Source organism: Mastacembelus armatus, unplaced genomic scaffold (assembly GCF_900324485.2).
Source record: "Mastacembelus armatus unplaced genomic scaffold, fMasArm1.2, whole genome shotgun sequence".
In the NCBI taxonomy this organism is placed as follows: Eukaryota; Metazoa; Chordata; class Actinopteri; order Synbranchiformes; family Mastacembelidae; genus Mastacembelus; species Mastacembelus armatus.
In genome coordinates, this window is record NW_022872940.1 from 537,889 (window position 1) to 563,494 (window position 25,606).

General features: G+C 40.0%; 1 protein-coding gene and 1 pseudogene across 1 annotated transcript in view; both read left to right on the plus strand.

Moving 5' to 3' along the window:
* The window catches only part of LOC113143885 (zinc finger protein 208-like), a 905,597-nt pseudogene that overhangs the window by 337,753 nt on the left and 542,238 nt on the right, over positions 1–25,606 (plus strand).
* The window catches only part of nebl (nebulette), a 142,744-nt gene continuing 124,490 nt past the window's right edge, over positions 7,353–25,606 (plus strand). The window contains exons 1-2 of the mRNA XM_026329538.1: positions 7,353–7,575; positions 12,898–12,992. Coding sequence (XP_026185323.1) covers positions 7,507–7,575; positions 12,898–12,992 — 164 coding nt within the window. The 5' untranslated portion in view covers positions 7,353–7,506. The remainder of the gene's footprint in view (positions 7,576–12,897; positions 12,993–25,606) is intronic.

Consider the following 25,606-nt stretch of genomic DNA (forward strand, 5'->3'; position numbering starts at 1 on the left):
CAGCCACAGGTCTTTGCCAGCTCATAATGTTACCTGATGGTACTCACTTTCTGACCTGAATTATGCCTGACCAAACCTGGATGCTTGATATTATCTGATACCTGGTGGCCCTACCTGTACCTGGAAATGCCTTGCCTGTTCCTGAAAGTCTGACCTAATTTTCCTGAAGGCATTTATCTGACTCCTGATAATCTGAATCCAGAATACCCGACTCCTGAAGGGCAACATGTTTTCCTGACAGCCAAATCTGGCCTGAATGCCTAACCTGTTACTGAAGGTCTTACGTGGCCCATATTACCTAGTCCACACTAAACACATGGGAGCAGAACCCCTGCCCTTTACCTGTACAGAGAAGAATGTGCTGTAGCAATGCACTTGCAGCGAAACCAGCTCGTTGAAGTTATGTCCCTGGTCTAGGGGAACCTGGACACATTTAAAATGCTTAATTAATGCAGTGTCATGAGGTTACTTAGGTGTTTTTCCTTGGGAACAAACAGAGCTCCAGGGAAAAGAGTATTGTCAGGAACACAGCGTAGGCCCATAGAGAACAAAGTTACCGCTGATGTTCAGTGTCTGAATGGGCCCCAGGCACCTGAATCACAGAGTACATGCGACAGCAGTAGTTACAGGACAAACAGTGGAGAAGAAAAGAGTTTCTCTTTACTGGTTCACAGGAAGGTGGAACATCAAACTGCTGTGACTGACTCTTTGATGTTCCCATTAGAAACAGCTCATGAACTCGACATGTTGTCTGTTATAAGGCAGCTACACATTTGGACACAAGAGGACGCTGTTGCCCACAGAATGACTGATAGTTCATCACATACATTAGTTTCCTTTGTTTCTATGTTTTTTTTCAGTAGCCTATGAGATATGTTTGCTTGCTTTGTGGCTGAAATGTTGGTAACATTTATTTTGATGTCAGGCTGAATGAAGATGGAAGATAGATTGTCTTCATGTTTCTCTGTTATCTGAGGGACTGTTTGAAAGATTACCAGCATGCTATTAAAATAGCTAAATCAAATCTCTTTGTCTAATTACTAAGAAATTGTCATAAACCCGAGATGTTATTTAAAACAAATGATTCTGTCACTAATCCTCGTACTCCATCTTATTTCGAGGTGACTTGTTTCATCCAGTTCACGTTTAACTATCTCAATATTCTCTGCAATTATGGCAGAGAAATTATTAAAGGATGTTGTTCAATGTTTTGCGCCCCAGTTTGCCATGATTAACTGCTGTTTATGCAAAATGTCACAGCACATATGTTGACCAATACTTACAGATTTGCCCATATCACTCATATATTGGCCTCTGCTCATTGGCTTTATGTACAATTTTGAATAGATTTTAAACGTTGGATATTTGTTTTGGGGGCTCCTGCACCAGTGTAGATCAGTGAGATGTTATAACCCACTTAAACCCACTTCTAATCAGTTCGTGCTTGAGGTTTCACAAGCTCAATTTAAAAGTTGGGTGAATGTGCAATTTGAGTGTGCGCGCTTGGTTCCAGACTTAAAACACATTATAAAGATAGAGGTCAAAGACAGAGGGAGTCAGGGGATGGTTAGTTGGGCAGTTCGTGCTACCACCCTGAGTATTTGCAGGGTGGGATGTCTGTTAACATGTTTTGGTCATCCATTAGTTTTGTGTCTCTCATGATTTCAAAATTACAACATATAAGCAAGTCATTGTTGTTTAAATGTCAAGTAGAATCCCCCCTACCCCGTGCCAACTCACCACTCCCCAAATAAAAATACTTTGAAATATACTTACAGTCATGTGATAAAATTAGGACACCCTATGAAAGCCTGTGTATTTTTGTAACATTTTTTGATATATGGATATTTAATCTCAATTTTAACAATACTGAGAGATTAAAGTAATATAACTAAACAAAACTGAAGAAAAGACCTTTCAAGATCTTCTTTAAATGTAATTCTACAAAAATGCATATTCTGACTGAGGAAAAAGATAGGACACCCGACCTCCCAACAGCTAGTGTTACCCCCTTTGGCTGAAATAACTGCAGTGAGACGCTTCTTGTAGCCATCTACCAGTCTCTGACATCGGCCTGAGGAAAGTTTACCCCACTCCTCAATGCAGAGTTCTTTCAGCTGTGAGATTTTTGAGGGGTTTCTTGCATGTACAGCCCATTTCAGGTCACCCCACAGCATCTCATTGGGATTAAGATCTGGGCTTTGACTCGGCCATTTCAGGACTCTCCATTTCTTAGTTTTCAGCCAGTCCTTGGCGGATTTACTGGTATGTTTTGTGTCATTGTGATGTTGCATGGTCCAGTTCCGCTTCAGCTTTAATTTTCTGACAGATGGTCTCACATTCCTCAAGCACCATCTGATACACAGTAGAATTCATGGTGGATTCTATGATGGTGAGCTGTCCTGCTGCAGCAAAACAGCCCCAAACCATGACACTTCCACCTCCATGCTTCACAGTTGGTATGAGGCTCTTTTCCTGGAATGCTGCAGTTGGTTTATGCCAAACATGTCCTCTGTTCTGGTGTCCAAATAATTCAATTTTTGGACTCATCTGTCCAAAGAACATTATTCCAGAAGTCCTGGCCTTTGTCAACATTCCCTCTTACAAACTTCAGTCTGGCCTTGTTGTTTCTCTTAGAAAGCAAAGGTTTCCTCCTTGCACACCTCCCATGCCAGTTCAACTTGTGCAGTCTCTTTCTGATTGTAGAGACATGCACTTTCACATCAACAGTAACCAGAGCCTGCTGTAGGTCCTGTGATGACATTTTAGGGTTTTTGGAGACCTCTTTTAGCATCTTGCAGTCTGCTCTTGTGGTGAACTTGCTGGGACAACCAGACCTGGGCATGTTGGCAGTTGTTTTTAAAGCCCTCCACTTCTAGACTATTTTCTGGACAGTGGAATGGCTGATTTCAAAATCTTTTGAGATATTTTTAAATCCCTTACCAGACTCATAGGCTACTACAATTTTTTTTTCTGAAGGCCTCGGACAGCTCTTTTACTCTCACCATGGTGCTCACTCTCACTAGTGGTTTTAACCTCACTAGTGAACTAGTATGCATTCTTTAGCCTCACTAGTTAACTAGTAAGGCCTAGAGGTCTTAACTAGTTAACTAGTGTGCATGTTGGCCCTCACTAGTTCACTAGTGAGGATTTAGGCTCTCACTAGTGAACTAGTGCAGACAAATGCTGGTCATTAGTTCACTAGTGAGCCAAACTCATGCTTGATTAGTAAACTTGTTACAGTTCTTTCAGCACACTAGCTAACTAGTAGGACTTTTAGCCTTACTAGTGTCGTCCACAGGGCCACTAGTACATCAAAAAGCTGACTAGTTGGGACTTTGTTCCTACTAGTGCAGTGACTGGCATTAGTAAGGCTTTTCTTGGAACTAGCTGGACAGAAATGCCACTAGTTGCTGAGAAAGCGTGACTAAGGGTTCTTGTTCAACTAGTGCAATCACATGTCCAACTAGTGCAATCAAACTTCAAACTAGTTCTGACAAAGACTGAACTAGTATGTGAAATGAATATCTGATATCAAGGATATCTAATTTATGCTCAAACGGCTTGCCATACACACCAACTACTAAACTAATAAACTACTAAACAACAACTAAATGTCTGAGGCTTTTTTTCCACAACTGTACATATTTTTAGATGAGCAAGATAAATATTATGTAGATAGTGAGTAAAGTTGTTATGTTCATCTACGTTGGCTAAAGTTACTGGTTCTGGTTACGTGTTACTCCCTGAGGTGCAAGAATCTTGTAAAGTTGTACATGCGTAGTTGCTTCTCTTCAGTACAAGAGATAGGAGCATGTTGGGGCGCTCCTCTCCTGCACCACAAGGAGCGGCAGAGTTTGAACTTGAGCGGAAGTTGGAGACGGACATACGTGGAAAAAAAATGGAGAAAGAAAATAAATAATTCAGTGAAGTCACTTAAAACAACGCCATTTGAGAGGAGGACGTTTCAGGAGAAGCTCTACGTGAAAGAGCCTGGACCTGATGAGGCGGACATTGTTGTGAATCAGCAGTCTAAAGACAGAGGGAGACGATACACTGTCATTTTCCAGGACCAGGTGTAGCAAGAAGGCTTGGCTAACTGCATGTAGTGAAGCTAAAGCATTATTCTGCTTTCCCTGCCTGCTTTTTCAAACGCCAGGATAAAACCCATCATTGATTCAGATAGGTATGAGTGATTTAAAGCACTTTTTAGAAGCATGAACAAACTGGGATCTACATGCAAAATGCACTGTGACTAGCCATGTTTGGGAGAATTAATATTTCTGCTCAGCTTGATGAAGGTTACAGGATTAGGATCTGTAGGCATAATGAGGAGGTTGACAAAAACAGGCACATACTGTCAAAAATAATAGACTGTGTCAAGTTCTGTGTTACATCAGAGCTAGGTGCAGTATTTCACTGAAATAAGGCCATAAAACATACGGAACATTGGTTCACAAGACTTTTGAGAACTGAATCTTGTAGCCTAGAGTTTTTGCTTCAAAATGTGAAAGTCATCTTGTTCACTCATTTACAGAAAACAATACACTGATTTAAATTTTCTAAGACACTTTTTGTTTTGAAAGGGCATATGCAGGAAGGTGTATCTGACCATGAATAGTCATGTGATTCACCTGAGAAGACAAAGACCTCCATAATGAGCTGCATAATGAGCCTTTCAGTCAGGCTTACTCATCAGGAATTATATCCTCCACTTGGTCCAGTCGCTCTTCAAAATGCAAACGTTCGTCATCTGACTCACATTCTTCCTCTGAGGAGAAAGTAAACTCTTTGTCACTGTCCAGAACCATCCGAAGTGTTTCTTTGGACTGCCTCAGTAATAAGCAATTTTTAAATTTCAGTGAAATTCAGTGATGATTTTTGGGTAGAGTGGTCCACTCCATACGCCTTCTGTTGACCTGGGGTCTTTGGCACAGTTTATTGAACCTGTTGTCACAATCCTGGTTATTAAAATGGACCCTGATTTTAATTTTGAACAGCAGATAAGCTCTGTTGTTGAATCTAGCTTTTTCCAAATACGACAACAGTCCAAAATCAAGTCTTTCTGTTTCAATGTCATTTTGAAACTATCATTCATGCTTTTTTAATGACTATTGGACTATTGCAATGCACTTTGCACTGGTGTATGCTGTACCGCTCTTTCTCGTCTGCAGTTAGTTCAGAATGCTGTTGCTTGACTAATTTTGACCTGCAGTTCTTCTTTAATTGTATTGGGATGGTTACTGAACTAAGTGAACTTGGCACAGCCCCATCCTTAACATTTCTAATTATACTAATTATAGTCTAAAATAGCCTATGAAGAACCTAGGTTAAACATAACAACAAGCAGAAGTGCATTACGAAATTCATTCATTTGTGTTAAGTAATGTTAAACAACTGCTCCAACCTCATGGTGGGGGTAGATGAAACAGCGTGTCCTCCTCCCTATTATCTTCAGTTGAGTCAAGAGTACCATCTAACGCTAATGACAACTCGAAAAAATTACTATAAATATACACATATAAATCGCTTTGTCACAGGACAAGCCAGAGGAGTAAAAAAAAAAGTGTGACTTATAGTCTGGATAATACAGTACTTATGATGCTGGACATCTGGACTAAAGTCCATTTATAAACTGCTTATTAACATTTTTACCTTCCCTGTTGCTTTAGACAGAGGAGATCACTTAGGTGGGACTTGAGGGGCCACTACAGATTTTGGGCCCCTAGAAATAAATATAATTCTGATTTACACGACTCAGTTTCAGACATGTCAACATGAGTAAACAAGGCCTGTTTAAGTTGCAGCATTGCTACAAGTGTGAAATATGACCAGAGTGTTCCTGCTGCTGTTCATTAAATCTGGGTGGGTGTTTGTCAGTGTAAGAGAAAACACTGGGTCTAAGTCGTAACTAAACTGCATGGCTGTGAACAGAATGGGTCACACACAAGGCCAGGTTAAGAAACTTTGTGGTCCCTGGCTATTAGCCTATTTGAGGCCTATTTATTGCTTGAAAGACTTTCACTACTGTGATATGCTTCTATGGACTTTCTTTGTGGTAATTAATCAATAAGCTCTACTCCACATGTAACATTGTGGTGACTTCTCAAAGACAAAGATCAATACAATAGAGTAGGACAGCACTGCTCTGGAATAATTTTGTTCATATGTTCCATGCATATTTTGGGCAACTGCCATTTCTTGGTGTGCAAACTGGCAGTAGCTACATCCAGGCACAGATTTAAGTCCTTGTTTCTGTCCTTTCACATCACTTTGTTTTTGTCCATTTGCTTTGCACCTTTGTTTGATTAAAGAATTATTGTTTTTTATTGTCCATGCACCTCGCACTACCTAGCATGAACTGCTGCAATAGCTAAATTAAGTGTTGCCACGTTGGTGACTGTATCAGCAGTTTCAAAAAATCTGTGCCTTATCCCAAACGGTCATTCCAACCATTGTTGTGCTCCTTATGCCTGGTAACTGGTAACACTATGGTGTTGCACTACAGAAAATACTCTTTATTGTGATTTGGCACTACACACAATTAAGTACTTCTACTTTTGGTACTTCAAATAGATTTTTGCTGCTAATACATTTGTATTTAAATAACATTTCATAGGAAGCTTCTTATTTTTAAGTGAGTACTTTTACACTGTGTTATTTTTATTTTTACTGAAGTAATGGACCTGAGTAACTTTTCAGTCAATTTTGTTTTAAAAGTGCTATGACTAAAATGTGAAATATTTAGCAGCATCTAGTGGTGAGATTGCATATGGCAACTGTCACAGCCCCATCCATGCCATCCTCAGAGGAGGGGAACTATGGCCATCACCTTTAAAACTTAAAATCCTCAGATGGATTGGTGACCTGTCCAGGGTGCACCCCTGCCTTTGAAATGGGTACAGACAATAGATGGATGGATGAAAGATCCCTGTCTGCTTTGTGCATTCTGGGCTACTGTAGAAGCATAGCTGTGCAACATGAATGCCTCTGTGAAAGGAGACCCAGTCCCTATACAGATTTAAAAGAAGATTAAGAAAATGCTGTGGTTGGTATTTTATGGTGATTACACACTAATAACAACATATTTATAAATACTATATTTAATTTCTGCTAATAGATCACTCTAAATATTACACATTAAACCTTTAAAATAAGATTTAAACCAATGACAAGGTAAACATGTGTGGGAATACACTTTTACTTTGAAGGGAACGCAAAGCAGAGATGATTTATTGTTTCTTCGGCGGTCACTTCCTGTTTCCGCCGCGCTAACTCCCGCCAGCTTGCTGTCGTCGGTAGAGGGGATCGGTCCCAGCGCAGCATCCAGTCTTCAGAGCGGACGGAGCGAAGGGGCAGGTCTACTGTCTCTCAGCCAGCCTCTCGGTTACTTCACAGAGTCCACGGTGTGCGCAGTTTGAAGGGTGGCTCACGGGGGACCTTTGGGTGCTTTCAGGACATTAAGTGTTTGTAACAAGTGGGTTTCAGCCGCTGAAGGTTTGGAGGATGAACCCTTCGTGTGCCCGCTGTGGGAAGATCGTCTACCCGACGGAGAAAGTCAGCTGCCTGGACAAGGTGAGCACTTCAGATAAACACCGCAAGAACCACACAGAAACACTCGAGGCACAAGAACTTCTGAAGGAGCGCAAACCCGAACCAAGAATTACGAACCAAAATAAATTCTTCCCAGCATATCAGATAATTATGACAATCTGCAAAACATTATAGTAATTACAACACTGTTGTGAGTTATTTATGGACGTGTTTCAACAAAATAAAACTAAATATTTGTCAACAGGAAAATAATGGGCGAGACAAGACAAGAAGATTAAAGATTGTAAAGATTTAAGCATTTCAAAAGTTCATATTTCCCGCATTTCTTTTAAGAAAATTAAATATATTTATTTTTGGGGGACTTTTTGAAGAATCAAACAAGATGTTAGAGTTACATTTTATTTGACAGGATTTTCGCATCTTACATAGTAAATGCTTGATTAACAACGGGAATCAGCAGATTAACTGAGACAAGAAATACAAATTAGGAGCAGCCCTAATTTGCTTTTTTGTTTTTTTATAGCCCATATCTCACTTTAAACATATCCAGTGTGGATTTCGTGGAACTTTTATATACTTTCCTATCTATCTATCTATCTATCTATCTATCTATCTATCTATCTATCTATCTATCTATCTATCTATCTATCTATCTATCTAATTATGGAGCATCTTAATGTATTTTTATGCTGGTATGTAAAACCAAGGGTTGTTTTTGTGTTTGCATGGTAACACCTCTCTAATAGTCTGTTGCATAATGGTGATAAATTATTAATTCGTCTTCGGTAGTCCCATGCATTCATTCTGTCCTGTGAGATATCAGATGACACAACAGTATGTAGGCACTGCACCTACCATTGCTGTAGCTCCCACCTTTCACAATAAACTACCTCCATCAGACTCTCTTCTAAAAGCTGACATGACTTTGTTTGAAGAGGGACTAAAGGGTATAAAAGAGCTAAAACAGTGTGAGAGGCAGTGATTTAGAGAGGAGGAGGCTGGCACACAAACAAAGAATTATGTGGAGATGGTGAGAAAGGGAGTGTGAGGGTGAGAGAAAAAAACACATAACTTTGCCTGCCATTGACTTCAGCTTTGGCCCATGTATGTTACAAAAGCCCATTTATTGACTAGGTGTGACTTTTTTGGGTACAAAGCTTTATTCAAGCAAGAATGAAAGTTAATGGCAAAAGTTTTGTCTCGAAGATTTGTTATGTTTCGCTAAACATTTCTGCAGGATCTGCTGTGAAAATGTGTGTCTACTATAGCTTAAGAGAGTTTTGTGGGAGGAGAACTGTTGGACCAGTTGCACCAATTTCTATTATTGCTCAGAAGAGGTTGTCAAATGTAGGAGATTAATAGATCAATAAAAGTACATAAACCGCTAGTTTTCTCACTGATCTTCAACCAATTACAGTTTTAATATGAAGCACAATGACCAAAGTGTATTAACAGAGAATGAACTAAATCTTTTGAAATGTTAGCAATGTGTGAAATGTGGATTATGTTATGCATCTTATGTCACTGACACAAATTAAATAGACATTTCTTCACCATGATCTGAATTGTAAGACAGTTTTGGAAGTTAGGCACACCAAATATTAGCAATTGGTTGAGGTTTGGTGACTAAAATATTTTAATAAATCTGGAGCTGAAATGACACAATGAGAGTGAACTAAACAATAAATTGGTCCTGATAAAACATGCTAAACATGACCTGAAACTCACAATAAATCTGCAGGCTCAGCTGCAGAGTAAAGCTGCAGATTGAACTGATAATGCTTTCAACTCACACATCTTTTCATCTTGTCATTTGACACAGTGCTATTATAAAAGTATTGATTCTAACATTGTGCATATTTTAGCCTTTATATAATATGTAACAGTTACATTTATGTTGTGCAAGAATGTTACTATTTTTGAAACTTCAGTTCATTTTTTAATTACTTATGCGTCTGCTCACTTTAATAAGTCTATTTGAATATTGGTTTGTAGTGATGGTTTTGTCTGTTTTCATCTTTGTTATTGGACCATAAGCCCGGAATAAAAGTTAGACTTTAACGTTTTATAAAGTAATATCAACTGTCGGCTCATTGAAAGTTGCTTGACTTGTTAATAAGTGTCTTGCTTTCTGCTGGGACAAGATGCAGGGTTCTGGAAGATATACAGTGAAGTTTTGTTTCTTCATTAATCTGATTGGTCTGTTTGCTGGTATGTTGATGGAACCTGGAGAAGACTGCTCGTAGAAGAAGCGTGAACTGAGAACCCTGGTCTGAGACTACGTCCCTAGGAAATCCATGCGAGCAAATAACATGCTTTTTAGGAGTTTGGCTGTCTCTTTGGCTGAGAGTAGTTTGGGCAGAGGCACAATCAGAAGCTTGATTAGAGACAGTATACTGTGCGTGGACCGGACATGCTGCCACAAATGTCCGTTATGTCCAACTTCATGGTTGCCCACCAGAGCTGCTGTCAAAAAGGGCACATGGATGTTTCGTTTGATAACATACAATCCCTGGAGAAGATTATTAGCACCTACTAATACCAATATATCTTTACATTGGTAAAGAAAGAAAGAAGAAACTAATGGTAGTGGTCTTTTTGCTGATGTCATTGAAGTCCCTGAAACCTGTACATAGAAAAAACTGGCTCCTGTGGATAAGGAGGATGGATGGATAATTCCCACAGCAAGAGATTCTGAGATGTACTGTTCCATTTGTCCCCAGGGAGAGTATGTCACCGGCAGTAAGTGGATGGCACAATTTTATGGTGGAGGTGAAAGTGAGGTTGCCCAGGCCTTGTTGAAACCCTTGTTTAAACCTTTTTATTAAAGGGGGTACATTTGCCAGATCTGTTTTTTTTTAAATATTTCTCAACATTTCTAGAAAATGAGGGTGGAGCAGACCTCTAACATTTGGATGGACAATGTGAACTCCAAATGAATATCTTCCCAATGTTGAAGGTTGTGTTGGCAAAACCAAGGAATCACCAAGAGGAGTGGAATCTGTACTGAGTTTGTGACAGAAAAGTTAATATGCTCATTGGGATTACATGTCAGGATGAAGCAAACATGAGTAGTGTGATGAATTAACCAGTTCAGCAGAGGTCTGACGAAAGCAGAGGGATTCAGTTGCTGGGTATTTACTGCTGCTGACATTCCACATGCCCTCTCAATGATAATGGGAACTTTCAGGAACCCAAGACCCACTACCTCATGTCTTAAAAAGTCATGAAGTCCAAGATGTTAGATGTCATTGAAGAAATTTCTGTTTAACCTACTCTGAGTCACCAAGGTCTACAACTTAGATAGTCTAAGACTGTTCCTGTTGGAGATGAAGCAACCCATGAGTTGCCTTCCTGCTGCTGTCTTGCTGAACACCTTTATAACTTCATCTTGGAACAGCATATCTCAGACTGGCATGCCTACATTGCAGTGTCCCAGAGCATTGCCCAGTCCATGAGGAGGGTGATCTTATAAGCTGTCTATTAGGTGAGAGTGGTGCAGTCCTTTTTTGACTAGATCAGGTAAGATTTGACACCAAGACACAAGGAACAAACAGTACAGTCACAGTTGGTTCCTTTTTTTAATATTCGGCAAACAGCACATTCGCAAAAACATTGTCAAAGAGGGTTCAAGATTTTATACAGACCAGAAAAACAGGTACAAATTGGTACAAGGACAGGCGGAGTCAGTTGAAGATCACATACACAAGGACTGTCAATGCATATGACAGAGGCTGTAAGGCTATGGCAACAAAGGCTCACTAGACATTGTGATATATGTGCAGAGCAGGTACTTGTGGAAAAGATGGTGGCAGGAAAAACTGTGTCCTGCTGGCTGGAAAGGAAATAGTGGATCTTGAATTGCAAGACAGAAACCGGTGTGATTGCATTTCCATACAATGGTAACACAGCTGTGAAAAAAATGAATGTAAACTTGATGTTCAAAGATGTTGAAAGGCAACATTGACTGATATAGACGGCCTCTGATCATATTGACATAAAACATTTAAAGACATAATACTTAGAGGGATCTAATAGCAGAACTTGAATGCAGTATTCATAAACATGTGGTCATTAGTGTGTAATCACCAGAAAATACCAACCATTGCAGTTTCCTAATCATAGAATGAGCCTGTTAAATCTAGGGAGCAGGTCTCCTTTCACTGAGGCAGCCATGTTGCGCCGCCATGTTTCTACAGTAGCCCAGAATGGACAAACCAAGCCTGGATCTAGACTAAAAACGTTTTGTTATAAAGCTGACAGCCAAAAATAATAATAATTAAAATCAGATGATAACACTGTGTGTGAAGTGCCGTGAAAGTTGTGGGTGTAGCCGCCTGTCACTGAAGGTGGTGCTCAGAGCACTCAAGATGTCCTGTAGGGGGTGGGAGGTGTTGTTTATGGCAGTTGGATCCTTGTCATAGTATAGATATTTATAAGTTAGCACAGTCTCTATTAAACAATACTTGTTTGCCTGAATCTCTACAATGTCCAATACAATAGCAAAGTTAGCACTAGCTATACTGTAACCATACCCACTTTTAGTAGAAATACAGCAAGTTCAAAATATCAAAGTTAAGGATTTGAATAACCCTAATTAAAGACAGGCATCTGAACTGGATGCTGAACATGCAAATTTTGGCAATGAGCTGTCTTACTTAATTTTGCAGTGCAGTTTGTCACGTTTTGATCTGTGCAAATGTCATTTATAATTCAGCCTCCCATTGTATATATTTAGTTTGTTAAAGCATTTCTCTTTGCTTCTCTGCACAAGGCAGCAACAAAACAAAAGAAGTTATGAGAAAAAGTTTGAACGTAGAGACAGGACCTACTGGAGAGGAAAACCTCAGTGCTGTATGGCATTGCCTGTGACAGGTGGGGAAAACTACACCTGTGAAACAACAAGAATCCTGGACTAAATAAGCACATGACACAGACATCGACTGTCTGCGAAGACCAGACCTGAAAGACTCCCAGCATCAACTGGGGAAGGTCAAAGGTCATCGACCAGGAGTCAGTGGGCGGCCGACAGTCATGTCTGACACCTGAGACCATCTTTGAACAGAGACAGTGGTTACATCTGCTTCTACTTACAATCATTTGTTATCATGTGGGTCTATTCCTAAGTCATATGGTAAAAAAACAAAAACTTCTCTGACAAATAAGCAACATCATTCACTTGGGAACCCTGGAGATGTGACTGAAAGCTGAAACACCAGCACAAGGGACCTTAATTCAAGTCGATCTCTGAAAGTAGATTCTCTAGAAATATGAGGGGGAATCTAAACAGACTCATCAAATCCTTTACTGATATATACATCTGTGTATGTGTGTTGTCTCCAGAACTGGCACAAAGGATGTTTCCATTGTGAGGTTTGCAAGATGACCCTGAACATGAAGAACTACAAAGGCTATGACAAGAAACCCTACTGCAATGCGTGAGTCCTGATCTCGCTCTCTCTTAGTGTAACAGTTTGGTCTCTCTTTCACTTTCTCTATGCAGGATAAATGGTACCACAAACCCTCTTAATGTTTTGCATATTATATACACTATTATGCTACCATACCACTTACAGGATGCCTGCTGTTGTTGCATTAATATTTGTTATTCTGTAGATGCTTTATTGCAATTAAATTGTAAACAGTTTTATATTTATGAACCTCCTCAGAGTGTAAACATCATCCACTGGTTGTAGCTGGTGTGTTATAATCTACATCTGTGCCCTAGCTGCAGGCTGTTCATATCTGTGTGGCAACCCTTTAATGTTTTTTTTAGCAGTGATGCTTTTGGTCTTTGGGTGGTTTTGGTGGTTATGGTCATGAGCCCAGCCCTGATTTTTTTTTTTTTTTTTGCTGCTGGCTCTTCTGCCGTTTGCGGCTCTGAATCTGTGCATTTCTCTTTAACGTTGACATGATCTGCTTGTTATTATCTGTATGAGCTTGAAACATGCTGCAATTTATTTTACTTAAAGAATATTTGTTTGCATGGCTTTACATTACTGTACAAAGTATACAGGTGTAGTAGTGATACATCAGAAGATGGAAAATTTGGCTCTGGATTTGATGGATGATGGGAGAAAATTATAACCTGTGCTGAAAATTTGGAGATAGTGTGTTATAGGGAGCTTTGACCTTTCACATTGTTACAGTTAGTTATTTGCTTTATTGAAAGCCATTTTCCTCCTCTCCCCTCTTTTTCCCTACAAACATGTTTGTTTTATGTATTAGACATTTTGGAATAACACTTAAGGAAAATCATTTGTTATTTCTTGCAGTTTTATGACAGAAAAATATCATCTGAGTCATAGTCAGAGGTAAAGAGAATAAAAACACTTATCCAGCTCATTCTCCTCTCAGACACACCAGCACTAACTTAATGGCTGCACAAACACACACACAGTTGCATGTATAGACACAGACACTCACAACTGTGAACTTAATGCGACCTTTGCTCCAGTGAGGTGAAACTGGCATTTCCTTTCTACTTGTGGGAAACACAGTCTTTGTTTCTTGTGCCTCTAAGGCTCTTTGTTTGCACTTTTCACTTAGATTAATTAAGAAAGGTCAAAAGGTTACATTCACAAGATTTCTAACATGTTGAGAATCATTTGTTGTGTCAGCATTTTACATTTCACTAATCTTAGAGGCTTAATGAGCTGTGGTCTGTTTACATTTTATGTTGTAGAAAAAACATGGGCATGTAGGAGTTTTGCTTTTGTATTCATAACCTACTGCAAAGTAGGTTGATTGCTTGCAGTGTCAAACATTAAAGCAGTTGCCATCAGTGCCATCATTCGGCACACACTATGTGCCGAATGATGGCACTGTATGTTGAATGTCACAGCAGGTCAATAAGGTTCCCCAGAGTTATTTATCCCTCTTAACATGGTAGTTTTCAAGACCAATTAGAAAGTTCTGAGGCCCAGTACACCTGAGGTTTAATGAGGACTTTCTTAACTTTGCCCCTTCAACTTCAGCATTTGGTTTGCCACAGAATAACACAATGAACAAATGAAAAGAGGGGAGTTGTTGCATATTTGACAGTTTTATAATAATTGATGAAGCTGCAGGGACAGCGTTTCTAGGAGAGTGTCCTTTAAACAAATGAAACACAATGAGAGCCTTTTGATGAGTCATATCAGCTTTTAAAGAAATCACCATCCCCACTTGACTCAGCGATGCTATGGATCTGCTTTTCTGCATTTCTCACATGGTGCCTGTGCAAAATCAGAAGATTAATTTAGCTTTCTGAAGAAAAACCTACTGCCCAGTATCAAGAGAGCTCTGTCTTTGTCGCAGATCATAACACAACCAACAGGACAATGACCTAAAACATACATCTAAAAGTATCAAGAGTGGATGAGATGAAAAGTTTGGATGGTTCTGAAACGGTCAGCTGTGTGTCCTGGTTAAATGTATCTGAATACCTGTGGACAGAGCTGAAACTCACCACTGGGTGAAGACACCAATCGATCCAGAGAAAACTGGGCCAGTTTGCTCAAGAGTGGACAAACTACCAGGTGCAGAGGTCCCACTAAGAGCATGTAAAGTTAGTGTGACTTCTTTTCTTCTTTTCTCTTCTCTTGTGATTTCTTTACTGAGCAGAAAACAGTTGCAGACATCCTGCAGGGATTTCTTACTCATCAGTGAGAGTTTTGCCTTTGTACTTCAGTGTTATATGTAGTGCTCTTTGTACAAACCAGCATCCTGTAATTAAAGAGAGTCCCTGTGAGACTCTGGCTCCCTCTGACACTCATTGTTTTTATTGTGGCTTAACTAGGGTGTATTGTGAAAAAGCTTGCTGTTTCTGTTTCTTGGCTATTTGAGTCACATGTCTGATCTGTCTCCATTGTTGTGCTTTGACTTACAGTAATGACAACAATAGCGTCTGAATTGACGGCTTTGGTTCTGATATGGCTTTATACTAATTCCTTCTGTTACTTAGTGCTCTGGTGGATTCTTGAAGTTCTTTGACTTTAAAACAACAAAGATGCAGATTAATAGAATATGCACTTCCTAGTCTTGTTACAATATCCATTGTTTAGTTATATCTTTTTAAATATGGGAGAATTAAAGGCAAATTCTGGCTTTAGGGTTTTAGTTTAATAACAAAGTTACAAAGTTACTCCACACGTGCTGCTTTTAAGCAAAGAAATGCTCATCCTGCCAAGTGGACTAGTGCCAATATTGAGTGTTTTTCAGACCAGTTTTCGTTTTAAGCATCCATTTAATCCACCAATCTGCACCTATTTTACAAAAATGTTAGCTTTAACTGTTTTAACCACCACCAAGTGCCATATATAAAGAATTGGATGCGAGAAATCCTGAATCCACTTCCCATCCAAGTTTAGCACATTTAATCAGTGAAAGAAAATACAACTTGAGCTCCAGCTAAAATTATGGAAAATCATATGGATGTTTGCTTGTGTTCAAGCATGAGATGTGATCAGATAAACTTAATTAATCCCCAAAGGTAAATTCAGGGAGTCTTGTAGTGAAAGTAATAAGTACTAAGTAGTAAGAGTAGTCAGTAACGTGCTGGTTAGTCTTGTGCCATTGGCTAAGGTGTTTTAGAGCCTAACGGCAGTCGGGATGAAGGATCTCCTGTATGGTTCAGTCCTGCAGCTCAGTGAGGTGAGTCGTCCGCTGCAGCTGCTTCTCTGCTCCATCAGGATGTTGTGAAGGGGATGGTCAGTGTATTCCAGGATGGACTCTACCTTTGTCTCTGTGCATCTCTCCACCACAGCCTCCAGTGAGTCCGGCCTCATTCCAGTCACTGAACCAGCTTTTTGCACCAGTTTGTCCAGCCGCCTTGCATCCTTGTGTTTTATGCTGCCTCCCCAACAGACTGCAGAATAAAAGAACTAAGAGTTTGAGTGACATTTAAATCACATGCTTTGAATACATTATCATTTATTCCCTAAACATATTTCCGTTGCACTTTGTTGCATTTGGTTTTTGTCAGCACTCAGTTTCCACTAGTGCCAAGTGATGAAAACATATTCATCACTTGGCTCCTGTCACACAGTTTTATGACCAGTGAATGCTAAGTAATGACATAAGTTCATAAGTTCAGCAATGGAGTAGACTGTGTTTACTATTTGCCTACATGTGCTGTGGTTCAAATCAAAAAGTAAACAACAAAGATACTTCATTAGAAGGCTGGAGTCCTTCAACATCTGTAAAAAGCTGCTGCAGATGAGATGTTCTATCAGACTGTTGTGATGAGTGCCCTCTTCCAAGCAGTAGTGTGCTGGGGAGGCAGCATTACGAAGAACGCCTCACATCTGGATAAGTTGGTGAGGAAGACGGGCTTGATTGTGGCCTTAGAACTGGACAGCCTGACATCAGTGGCGGAGAGATGGGCGCTGAGCAGGCTCCTGTCAATCATGGAGATAACACTGCATCCACTGCACAGCATCATATCCAGACGAAGGAGTAGCTTCAGTGACAGGTTGCTGTCACTACCCTGCTCAACTGACAGATTGAGGAGGTCGTTCCTCCCACATGCCATGCAACTCTTTAAGTCCACTAAGTGCTGACATTACATTATTCTCTGTCCCGATCTGTTCCGCAACTATACACCATGCACTGTACACCCCGGTGTGAAAAGGACTCTTTAATACATTCAAATTGCACAGGACCTTTAAGAAAAAAAAAATTGACATATATGTGTATGTGTGTATATTTTTATAGTTTGTGGAGACTGCTGGAAGGTGTAGATTTCCAATTGGGATAAATAAAGTATCTATCCTATCCCAACATGACAAAAACAGTCTGCTGACTAGAATTATTATGGGCAAACAATATTTATAGTTCTGCTTAAACATGCCAGTTTTTTCACCATTTACTCCATAAAACGGTAGATTTTACTTCATTTCCAGCAGACATTTAACTCTATAAACAAAGTTGAATGTTTTCATAGAATGTAAATTTTTTTTTACCAGTTTATGCAAAAAAATTCCCTTGATAATTTACTGAGGGACTAATTCCTACAATCTACAAAGCATTTAAAAAATCTTTCATATGTTATGTTTATACTGTAGTCACCCCTGTTGGTGGTATTGTGAGTTCAACGCATGCACTGTTTTACATTTGTGATTTGAAAAGAAAATGAAATCTACTTGTAGCTTCATAAAATGCTGAACTTACTACAGCTAATTACAAAAATATGAGAACTGTAAGTTTGCAACTTTGACAGCTTTCTCAATTATGCATCTGGGTTTGATTTTAGACTTAAGGACAGCTAAAACCTACCGCTGAATATTTCACTTGAGAGATTTTAAAAGGATTTTATGGCCATGCCCCTGCTATTCTTAAGATCCTATTTGCATCAACAAAAAGAGGAGGCAGACACAAAAGAGGACTTACAAGTGGGGAGAAGGATTATAGAAGCACATGAGAGCAAATACTATGTACACATGACTTACTGACTATTAAAGAACTAGTGCAACCAGATAAACAATAGGTAGTATGTTGGGTATGGGTCTCATGAAATGTGCACAATACACTCTCACACAGAAATACACACATATACAAATAAATGAATCCCCTACGACTGGTCATGAGCTTTAATCTGTAGATTACGACTGCCCTCTATGACCCAGCATACCTTATGACCTCTGAGCTCTTTTAATAATATAACACTGCTGATCTTTTGCATTTTTTATGTTTGTGGTCCAATGTGCAACTCTTTATTAAGCAATCGATGCTTTTAGCCTTTTTTATGCTAAATTGTTAAAATATTTTGTGATTTTCGATTCTTAGATGTGAGGAAAATGTAACAGCCTAAATACATAGCACAACAACAAACAAATAAAAGAACAAATCAAAACTTGTTGAACTGAACTAGACAAATGTGATACAACAAAATGAATATTTATTATCAATTTATATTTATTTATTATAAAAATCCCATAATACAATAATTTGAGGTTAGGTGTTTACAGGACTGGATTACACTGGAGTTAGTGTGACACTTCAACATGTAGACCAGTAAACCCAGCTTGCTTACAGTCACCTTCATAGCAGGCATCTTCCTGTGTGAGATGTTTTTGTTTAATGAAGTTACCCTTATGCTTATTAGTAATAATCAAAACTGGTTATGGAAAGCTGCACACCAGCTGACATGAATATGAAGACACTAGCGACTGATCCAAATAGAGTCTTAAGCAGGTCACTTGTTCACTTTCACTCAATCTGTATGTGTGTGGAAATGGATGTGTCATTATATTACATGTGGTGTGCATGTTAATAGCATTTTATCAGTTCAGATTGTTTTGATAAAGACTGTGTGGTTATGTAACATCACTGCCCACATAACCCAGATTAGTCCTGTCTTACTGTGCTCTTCAGTAGCGCGGAGAGAGCAACAACAGAGTGAAACATCCTATTCATTTCTGTATTCACTGCTTCACTGAGGCAGTAAAAAGTCTGCAGCACCAGCTGTAGGACATGATATCATCTACATTAAAGGCGTCTAAAAAAGACTGACTAACTGTATAGAGTGAGCAGATGGAGGATGTGTCTCCTGGCAGTCGTGGCCTAATGGATAGGGAGTCGGACTTGTAATTGCAGGTTCGAGTCTCAGGTCCGGCAGGAATTGTTGGTGGGACAGAGTGTCCACCTTCAATACTACGACTGAGGTGAGACCCTTGAGCAAGGCACTGGACCCCCAACTGCTCCCCGGGCGCCGCAGTGCTGGTTGTTCACGGTGTGTGTGTTCACTGCTGTGTGTGTGCACTTTGGGTGGCAATGCAATTTCCCCACTGTGGGACTAATAAGGGTAATAACTCTTCAACCATCAATCATAGGGGAATACCTTCTAAAGAGATCCACTGCTCTGCTTTGTGACTTTTGTGTTGTTTATATTGCTGCGTTATTGCACCACAGCTCCTGGAAGCTTTAGAGTTGACAGTGTCCAGTTGTGTGTTTCCGCCCAAGATCATAGTAATCCATGTTTTTATATCTAGTTTCATGTCTACCCCAGAAAAACTTCTTGTGAGTGAATAGCTGTGTTAGGAAATATCTGGTTATTTGATAAAAAACCGAAGGTAGAAGCCCGTGGACATAAAATATGACTGAACTAACAATTCAGTTGGATTCCTGACAAATGGCAAGTGGAGGCTGAGAGACTACACTATGTAAAAGCCTGATAAAATATTCAGCAGCTTAAAGAGAAAGTATTATACTGTATTGTTGGTGTGTTGTTTTGAAATAGGCAGTATTTTCACACACATACTGTGTGGTATGAACAGACCACAACAGTAATTTGTTGTGTCTCTTATCAATAATCTTTCACCTCCTAGCTCTGTGGGAGCATTTGCCATAAAACGTGGACCACTGACTGATCTGTACTCTTTTCAGAATATACCATAACATTGGTCAGGGCAGTTAATACCAAAATATGGCCCACATTGGCCATATGAAACTTATTACACTGTCAAGTCAATAAGAACTAACATTAGTTTTGTACCAGCTCTGTTGTGTTCTCTTGTATTCAGTGCCTAAACACCTGATTTTTGAGGACTTTTGTCACTCATTTAGCGGTCCATTATATTGCTTCTTAAGAGACCAAATTATGGCTCGGTAGGCTCCTATTTACCTACTGGAGGGTTCAGTAGGTTGTTATCATCCCACTGATCTTCACTGTCGTCATTACATAGGCCCATAGGTTTGAGCATAAGAAGTACTCTGTCAGTTTCGGTTATAAACCACCTCATCAGGTTTAGTTATTATAGCCACTGAGTTGAGTAGAGCCACTCAGGTTTAGGTGTTAAAACTACTTGATCAGTTTTAGGAAAAGACTGTGACTTGCATTAAAGCTGTCTATAACTACCACAGGTCTCCTATGTACTGTGGGTGTACACCAACTGATAACTTCTTGAACCACAGTTACATCAGTGATAATGGCTGAGAATCAATGGAATGAGACCCCATGTTACCTGAGGATAGATCCCAGAGGAAGCAAATAAAATTAAAAAAGCAGAGGTCCCAGACCTAACCCTGAGGAACCCCATGGGACAAGGGAGCAGAGGGGGAGTCGAAGCCAGCAAGATGCACAGAAAAAGACCTAAACCAATCTAGGGCAGGGGGACAAACACCCACAACTTCATGCAGGCGAGATATTAGGATGTAGTGGTTCACTGTGTCAAAGGCAGCAATTAGGTTAAGTAGGACAAGGATCACAAAATCACCAGCATCAGATGCAATGGGGATGTTATTAAAAACCCTTAGCAAGGCTGACTCTGTGCTATGATGTGTTTTGAAGCCAGATTGGAAAGCCTCCAGGATGTCATGTTCATCCAAAAATGATTTCAGTTGTGTGTACACAATTGTTTCTAAAATCTTTGAGAGGAAGGTCAGCCTGGAGATCGGCCTGTGTTTTTCTAGCACAGAGTAGTGGTTGTACGACTGCATGTTTAAAATCAGTCGATTCACAGTGAATCGCCTGGCCCATATTCACCTGCTGTGAGTGATATGTAAATCTGAGTGTCATCTGCATAGTTATGGTAGGACACATTATTGGTGCGTATTAACTTGCCTAAAGGAAAGGAAACATGTAAAGATTGAACAAAAGGGGTCCCAAGATGGACTCCTTATTATGTCTAGTTTATGATTTATGAATATCATAAACCATCTTAATAATTTGGGGCACCAGATCCTTTAAACCAGTCAATTAATGAGTAATACAGGATATCAGTCTACAATCTGAGAGAGTTCTCCCGATTCAGTGAAGTATTTACTGTGTGAGATAACATTAATGATGCCAGTCACAGTTGACTTTTTAAGATTTACTCAGCTATTTACAATATACAGTGGGTACGGAAAGTATTCAGACCCCTTTAAATTTTTCACTCTTTGTGTCATTGCAGCCATTTGCCAAAATCAAAAAAGTTCATTTTATTTCTCATTAATGTACACTCAGCACCCCATCTTGACAGAAAAAAAACAGAAATGTAGAAATTTTTGCAAATTTATTAAAAAAGAAAAACTGAAATATCACCTGGTCATAAGTATTCAGACCCTGTGCTCAGTATTGAGTAGAAGCACCCTTTGGAGCTAGTACAGCCATGAGTCTTCTTGGGAATGATGCAACACGTGTTTCACACCTGGATTTGGGGATCCTCTGCCATTCTTCCTTGTAGATCCTCTCCAGTTCTGTCAGGTTGGAAGGTGAACGTTGGTGGACAGCCATTTTCACGTCTCTCCAGAGATGCTCAATTGGGTTTAGGTCAGGGCTCTGGCTGGGCCAGTCAAGAACGGTCACAGAGTTGTTCCGAAGCCACTCCTTTGTTATTTTAGCTGTGTGCTTAGGGTCATTGTCCTGTTGAAAGGTGAACCTTCGGCCCAGTCTGAGGTCCTGAGCACTCTGGAAGACGTTTTCTTCCAGGATATCTCTGTACTTGGCCACATTCATCTTTCCTTCAATAGCCACCAGTCGTCCTGTCCCTGCAGCTGAAAAACACCCCCACAACATGATGGTCCCACCACCATGTTTCACTGTAGGGATTGTATTGGGCAGGTGATGAGCAGTGCCTGGTTTTCTCCACACATACTGCTTAGAATTAACGCCAAAAAGTTCGATCTTGGTCTCATCAGACCAGAGAATCTTATTTCTCATGGTCTGGGAGTCCTTCATGTGTTTTTTGGCAAACTCTATTCAGGCTTTCATATGTCTTGCACTGAGGAGAGGCTTCCGTCGGGCCACTCTGCCATAAAGCCCCGACTGGTGGAGGGCTGCAGTGATAGTTGACTTTGTGGAACTTTCTCCCATCTCCCTACTGCATCTCTGGAGCTCAGCCACAGTGATCTTTGGGTTCTTCTTTACCTCTCTCACCAAGGCTCTTCTCCCACGATTGCTCAGTTTGGCTGGACGGCCAGGTCCAGGAAGAGTTCTGGTCGTCCCAAACTTTTTCCCTTTGAGGATTATGGAGGCCACTGTGCTCTTAGGAACCTTGAGTGCTGCAGAAATTCTTTCGTAACCTTGGCCAGATCTGTGCCTTGCCACAATTCTGTCTCTGAGCTCCTTGGGCAGTTCCTTCGACCTCATGATTCTCATTTGCTCTGACATGCACTGTGAGCTGTAAGGTCTTATATAGACAGGTGTGTGCCTTTCCTAATCAAGTCCAATCAGTTTAATTAAACACAGCTGGACTCCAATGAAGGAGCAGAACCATCTCAAGGAGGATCAGAAGAAATGGACAGCATGTGAGTTAAATATGAGTGTCACTGCAAAGGGTCTGAATACTTATGACCATGTGATATTTCAGTTTTTCTTTTTTAATAAATTTGCAAAAATTTCTACATTTCTGTTTTTTTCTGTCAAGATGGGGTGCTGAGTGTACATTAATGAGAAATAAAATGAACTTTTTTGATTTTGGCAAATGGCTGCAATGACACAAAGAGTGAAAAATTTAAAGGGGTCTGAATACTTTCCGTACCCACTGTATGTACATGCTATTTACATAGGGGTAAATGGAGGTAGAACTTATCAGAGAAATTAGCTGAATTAAAGAATAAAACATTACAACAGTCTAACAGTAGGTTGTTTGCAGTGGTGGAAAAGAAATCTTGAAATTAATTTATGTTCTGTGTTGGAGTCTGAGGTCTAAACACAGTTTAGGAGGAAGCTCTAGTAGTAGCCAGCACAGCCACAGGTTTCTTGCTTCTCCTTGGATTTACTGAGGCTTAGTCTGTTCCGCTGTGGGCTGGTCCAACTGCAGTCTACCGGCGGCAGTACGAGAGAGTAGACGTAACCGGGGTCTTGGGCTTCGGGCCTCGGTCCATTCATTGCCTTTTCTCGCTCTCCATCTGGCCGCTGCAGGGTTGCCTCATGGAGTTGGTTGACGTGAAATGGTCAGCTGGAGGACAGTCACATGCAGGGAGGTTGTCTTCATTCCTCCTATGTGTGGGCAGTAAAATAATCTCTACTTCATGGTTCTCGTGTAGCTCTCTTTCTGAGAGTCTTTCTCCTTAGAGCAAGAGGATCTTGGGGAAGGTCAATCTGGGGAATCCATCTGGTTAGTCCCATGACTATGCTTGGCACGATGTGATTGGTCCAGGAAGTGCTGCATCGTTGCTGGTGATTGGTTTAAATCTCACTGGTCATGTGTGAATCAAGAGAGTAACTTATTGGGTTGTAAGTTCTAAGAATGTTTTTCTAAGATGGGAACAATAATTTCTTTTTCCACCCAGCAAAGTTCAAACACATGAAACTTAGTAACTTCGTAACCAGAGTCAATAGTTCAGCAACAACACAAATGAAAATCAATAAAACTTTATAGTTATATAGAGATTAACTACAACTACTACAAACGTAAACACACTCAGCATGGACAGTGAAGAGTATGCATTCACCAGCTGGAAATACAATCATTAGTTTGAGTTTATTTCTGTGAAAGACAAAAACATAGTTGTGCGTTGTCATTTATGTGGGGGGAAGAAAACCCTATCAACAGTTTAAAACTCCCCATCCAATTTGTTAAACACGTAGAAGGGCAGCACAGCATGGTAAAACGTATCAATACAACCATTGTTTCACTGACTCCACTTCACTGTTTCACTCAGAACATTAGGACCAGGAGGCAGGCAGATATTTTATTTTATGGAATATGCAGAAAGAATCTGTTCTAATATTTGAGTTACAGGGTTAAAAAGTCACGAGAGGCTTCATTTTGTTTGTTCTGAGATGCACTTCCCAATAAAGTTAATTCATGAGTTAGTTAAAGAGGTTATTCTGTTTTTTGAGGGGTTGGGGGGGCTAGTAAAGTAACTACTAATATAACAAGTAATCTAACTAATTACTTTTGAAATAAAGTAATCAGAACAATAACTTGATTGCTTTAAAAAGGAGTAATCAGTAATTTAATTACTTTTCCAGAGTATCTTGCCCAACACTGAAGTTGGAACAATTATAACAAATATTAGTTGTTCTAACACTGGAAATTCAGTAGGGGCTGGTTGTTTTTGATTTATACTGAAGACAACACAACTGGAACACTAACAGTGCTGTAACACTACAAACATATGGCTATGTCTTCCAGAGAGAGAGAAAAAGACAAGTGCATGTGAAAAGGAAGACGGGAGACTGAGAATACAGCTGACTGTGAGAAACAAAGATTATGAGAGCGGCGTGTTGAGAGGGAAAGCTGCTGAAAGATATAAAGACAGGAAACTTATGTAACCCTCCATCTAATCTTTCACGGTTGGAGCTGAGAAACTGCTCAGAGGAGGGGAGTGTAGGAACAAGAGACAGACATACACAAACACAGAAATTTGAAGGATGTCAGAGGGAGGCAGGGGCTGGGAGGCTCAGTCATCACCACAAGAGTAGAGAGGAAAAGAAGACTGGGATGAGAAATGGCTGTACTGAAGTCTGGCTGAGAGTGTCATGCATGAATGAGTGAATAGAAAGGTGTAGGACAGTGAGGAAAGATCAGTGGAGACAGTCATGGTGTTGGAAGTGCCGTGTCTCTATAAACTGCCCCGTGATGAAATTCTCTCAGTTCTCAGTATTCATTCCAGTTAGACTCCTGTTGTTGTTTACTCATCAGAGGCTCCAGCATGTGAAAAAGAGATGTTCTCAGGAGGCCGAACTACACTTCTTCTCTGTGTTCTTCACTAGTCTGTTCTTATTTTCTCTGTTCAGGTCTCATCATGAATGCCATTCCTACTTTTTTTGTTTGCATATGTTTGGATTTTGATTGTCAGTATTCTTTCTTCTCCTTTTTTCTTTTCTTTCCTTACAGAGTGCTTTTTCTTCTCAGGTGTCCTCCTTTTTCAATACTTGAAATTTCCTTTCTTTTTTTCATTAACCTCTGTTATCTTTCCTTTTTCTCCTTCACTTTTCCTTCCTTTCCCTTTCCTTTTGTTTCCTTAGCCTTCTCTTTTTTCTCCTCTCCACTTCTCTGTCAGTGAGATGAGATGGGCTGTTAAGGTCACTGAGGACACCACAGTCTCTTGTCTTCCTCCTAATAAAACTCTTGAAAAACACTACAGTTTGCTGAGTGAGACTTATTTAAGTGAACCAGAGACAAAGGTCCTGTCCACA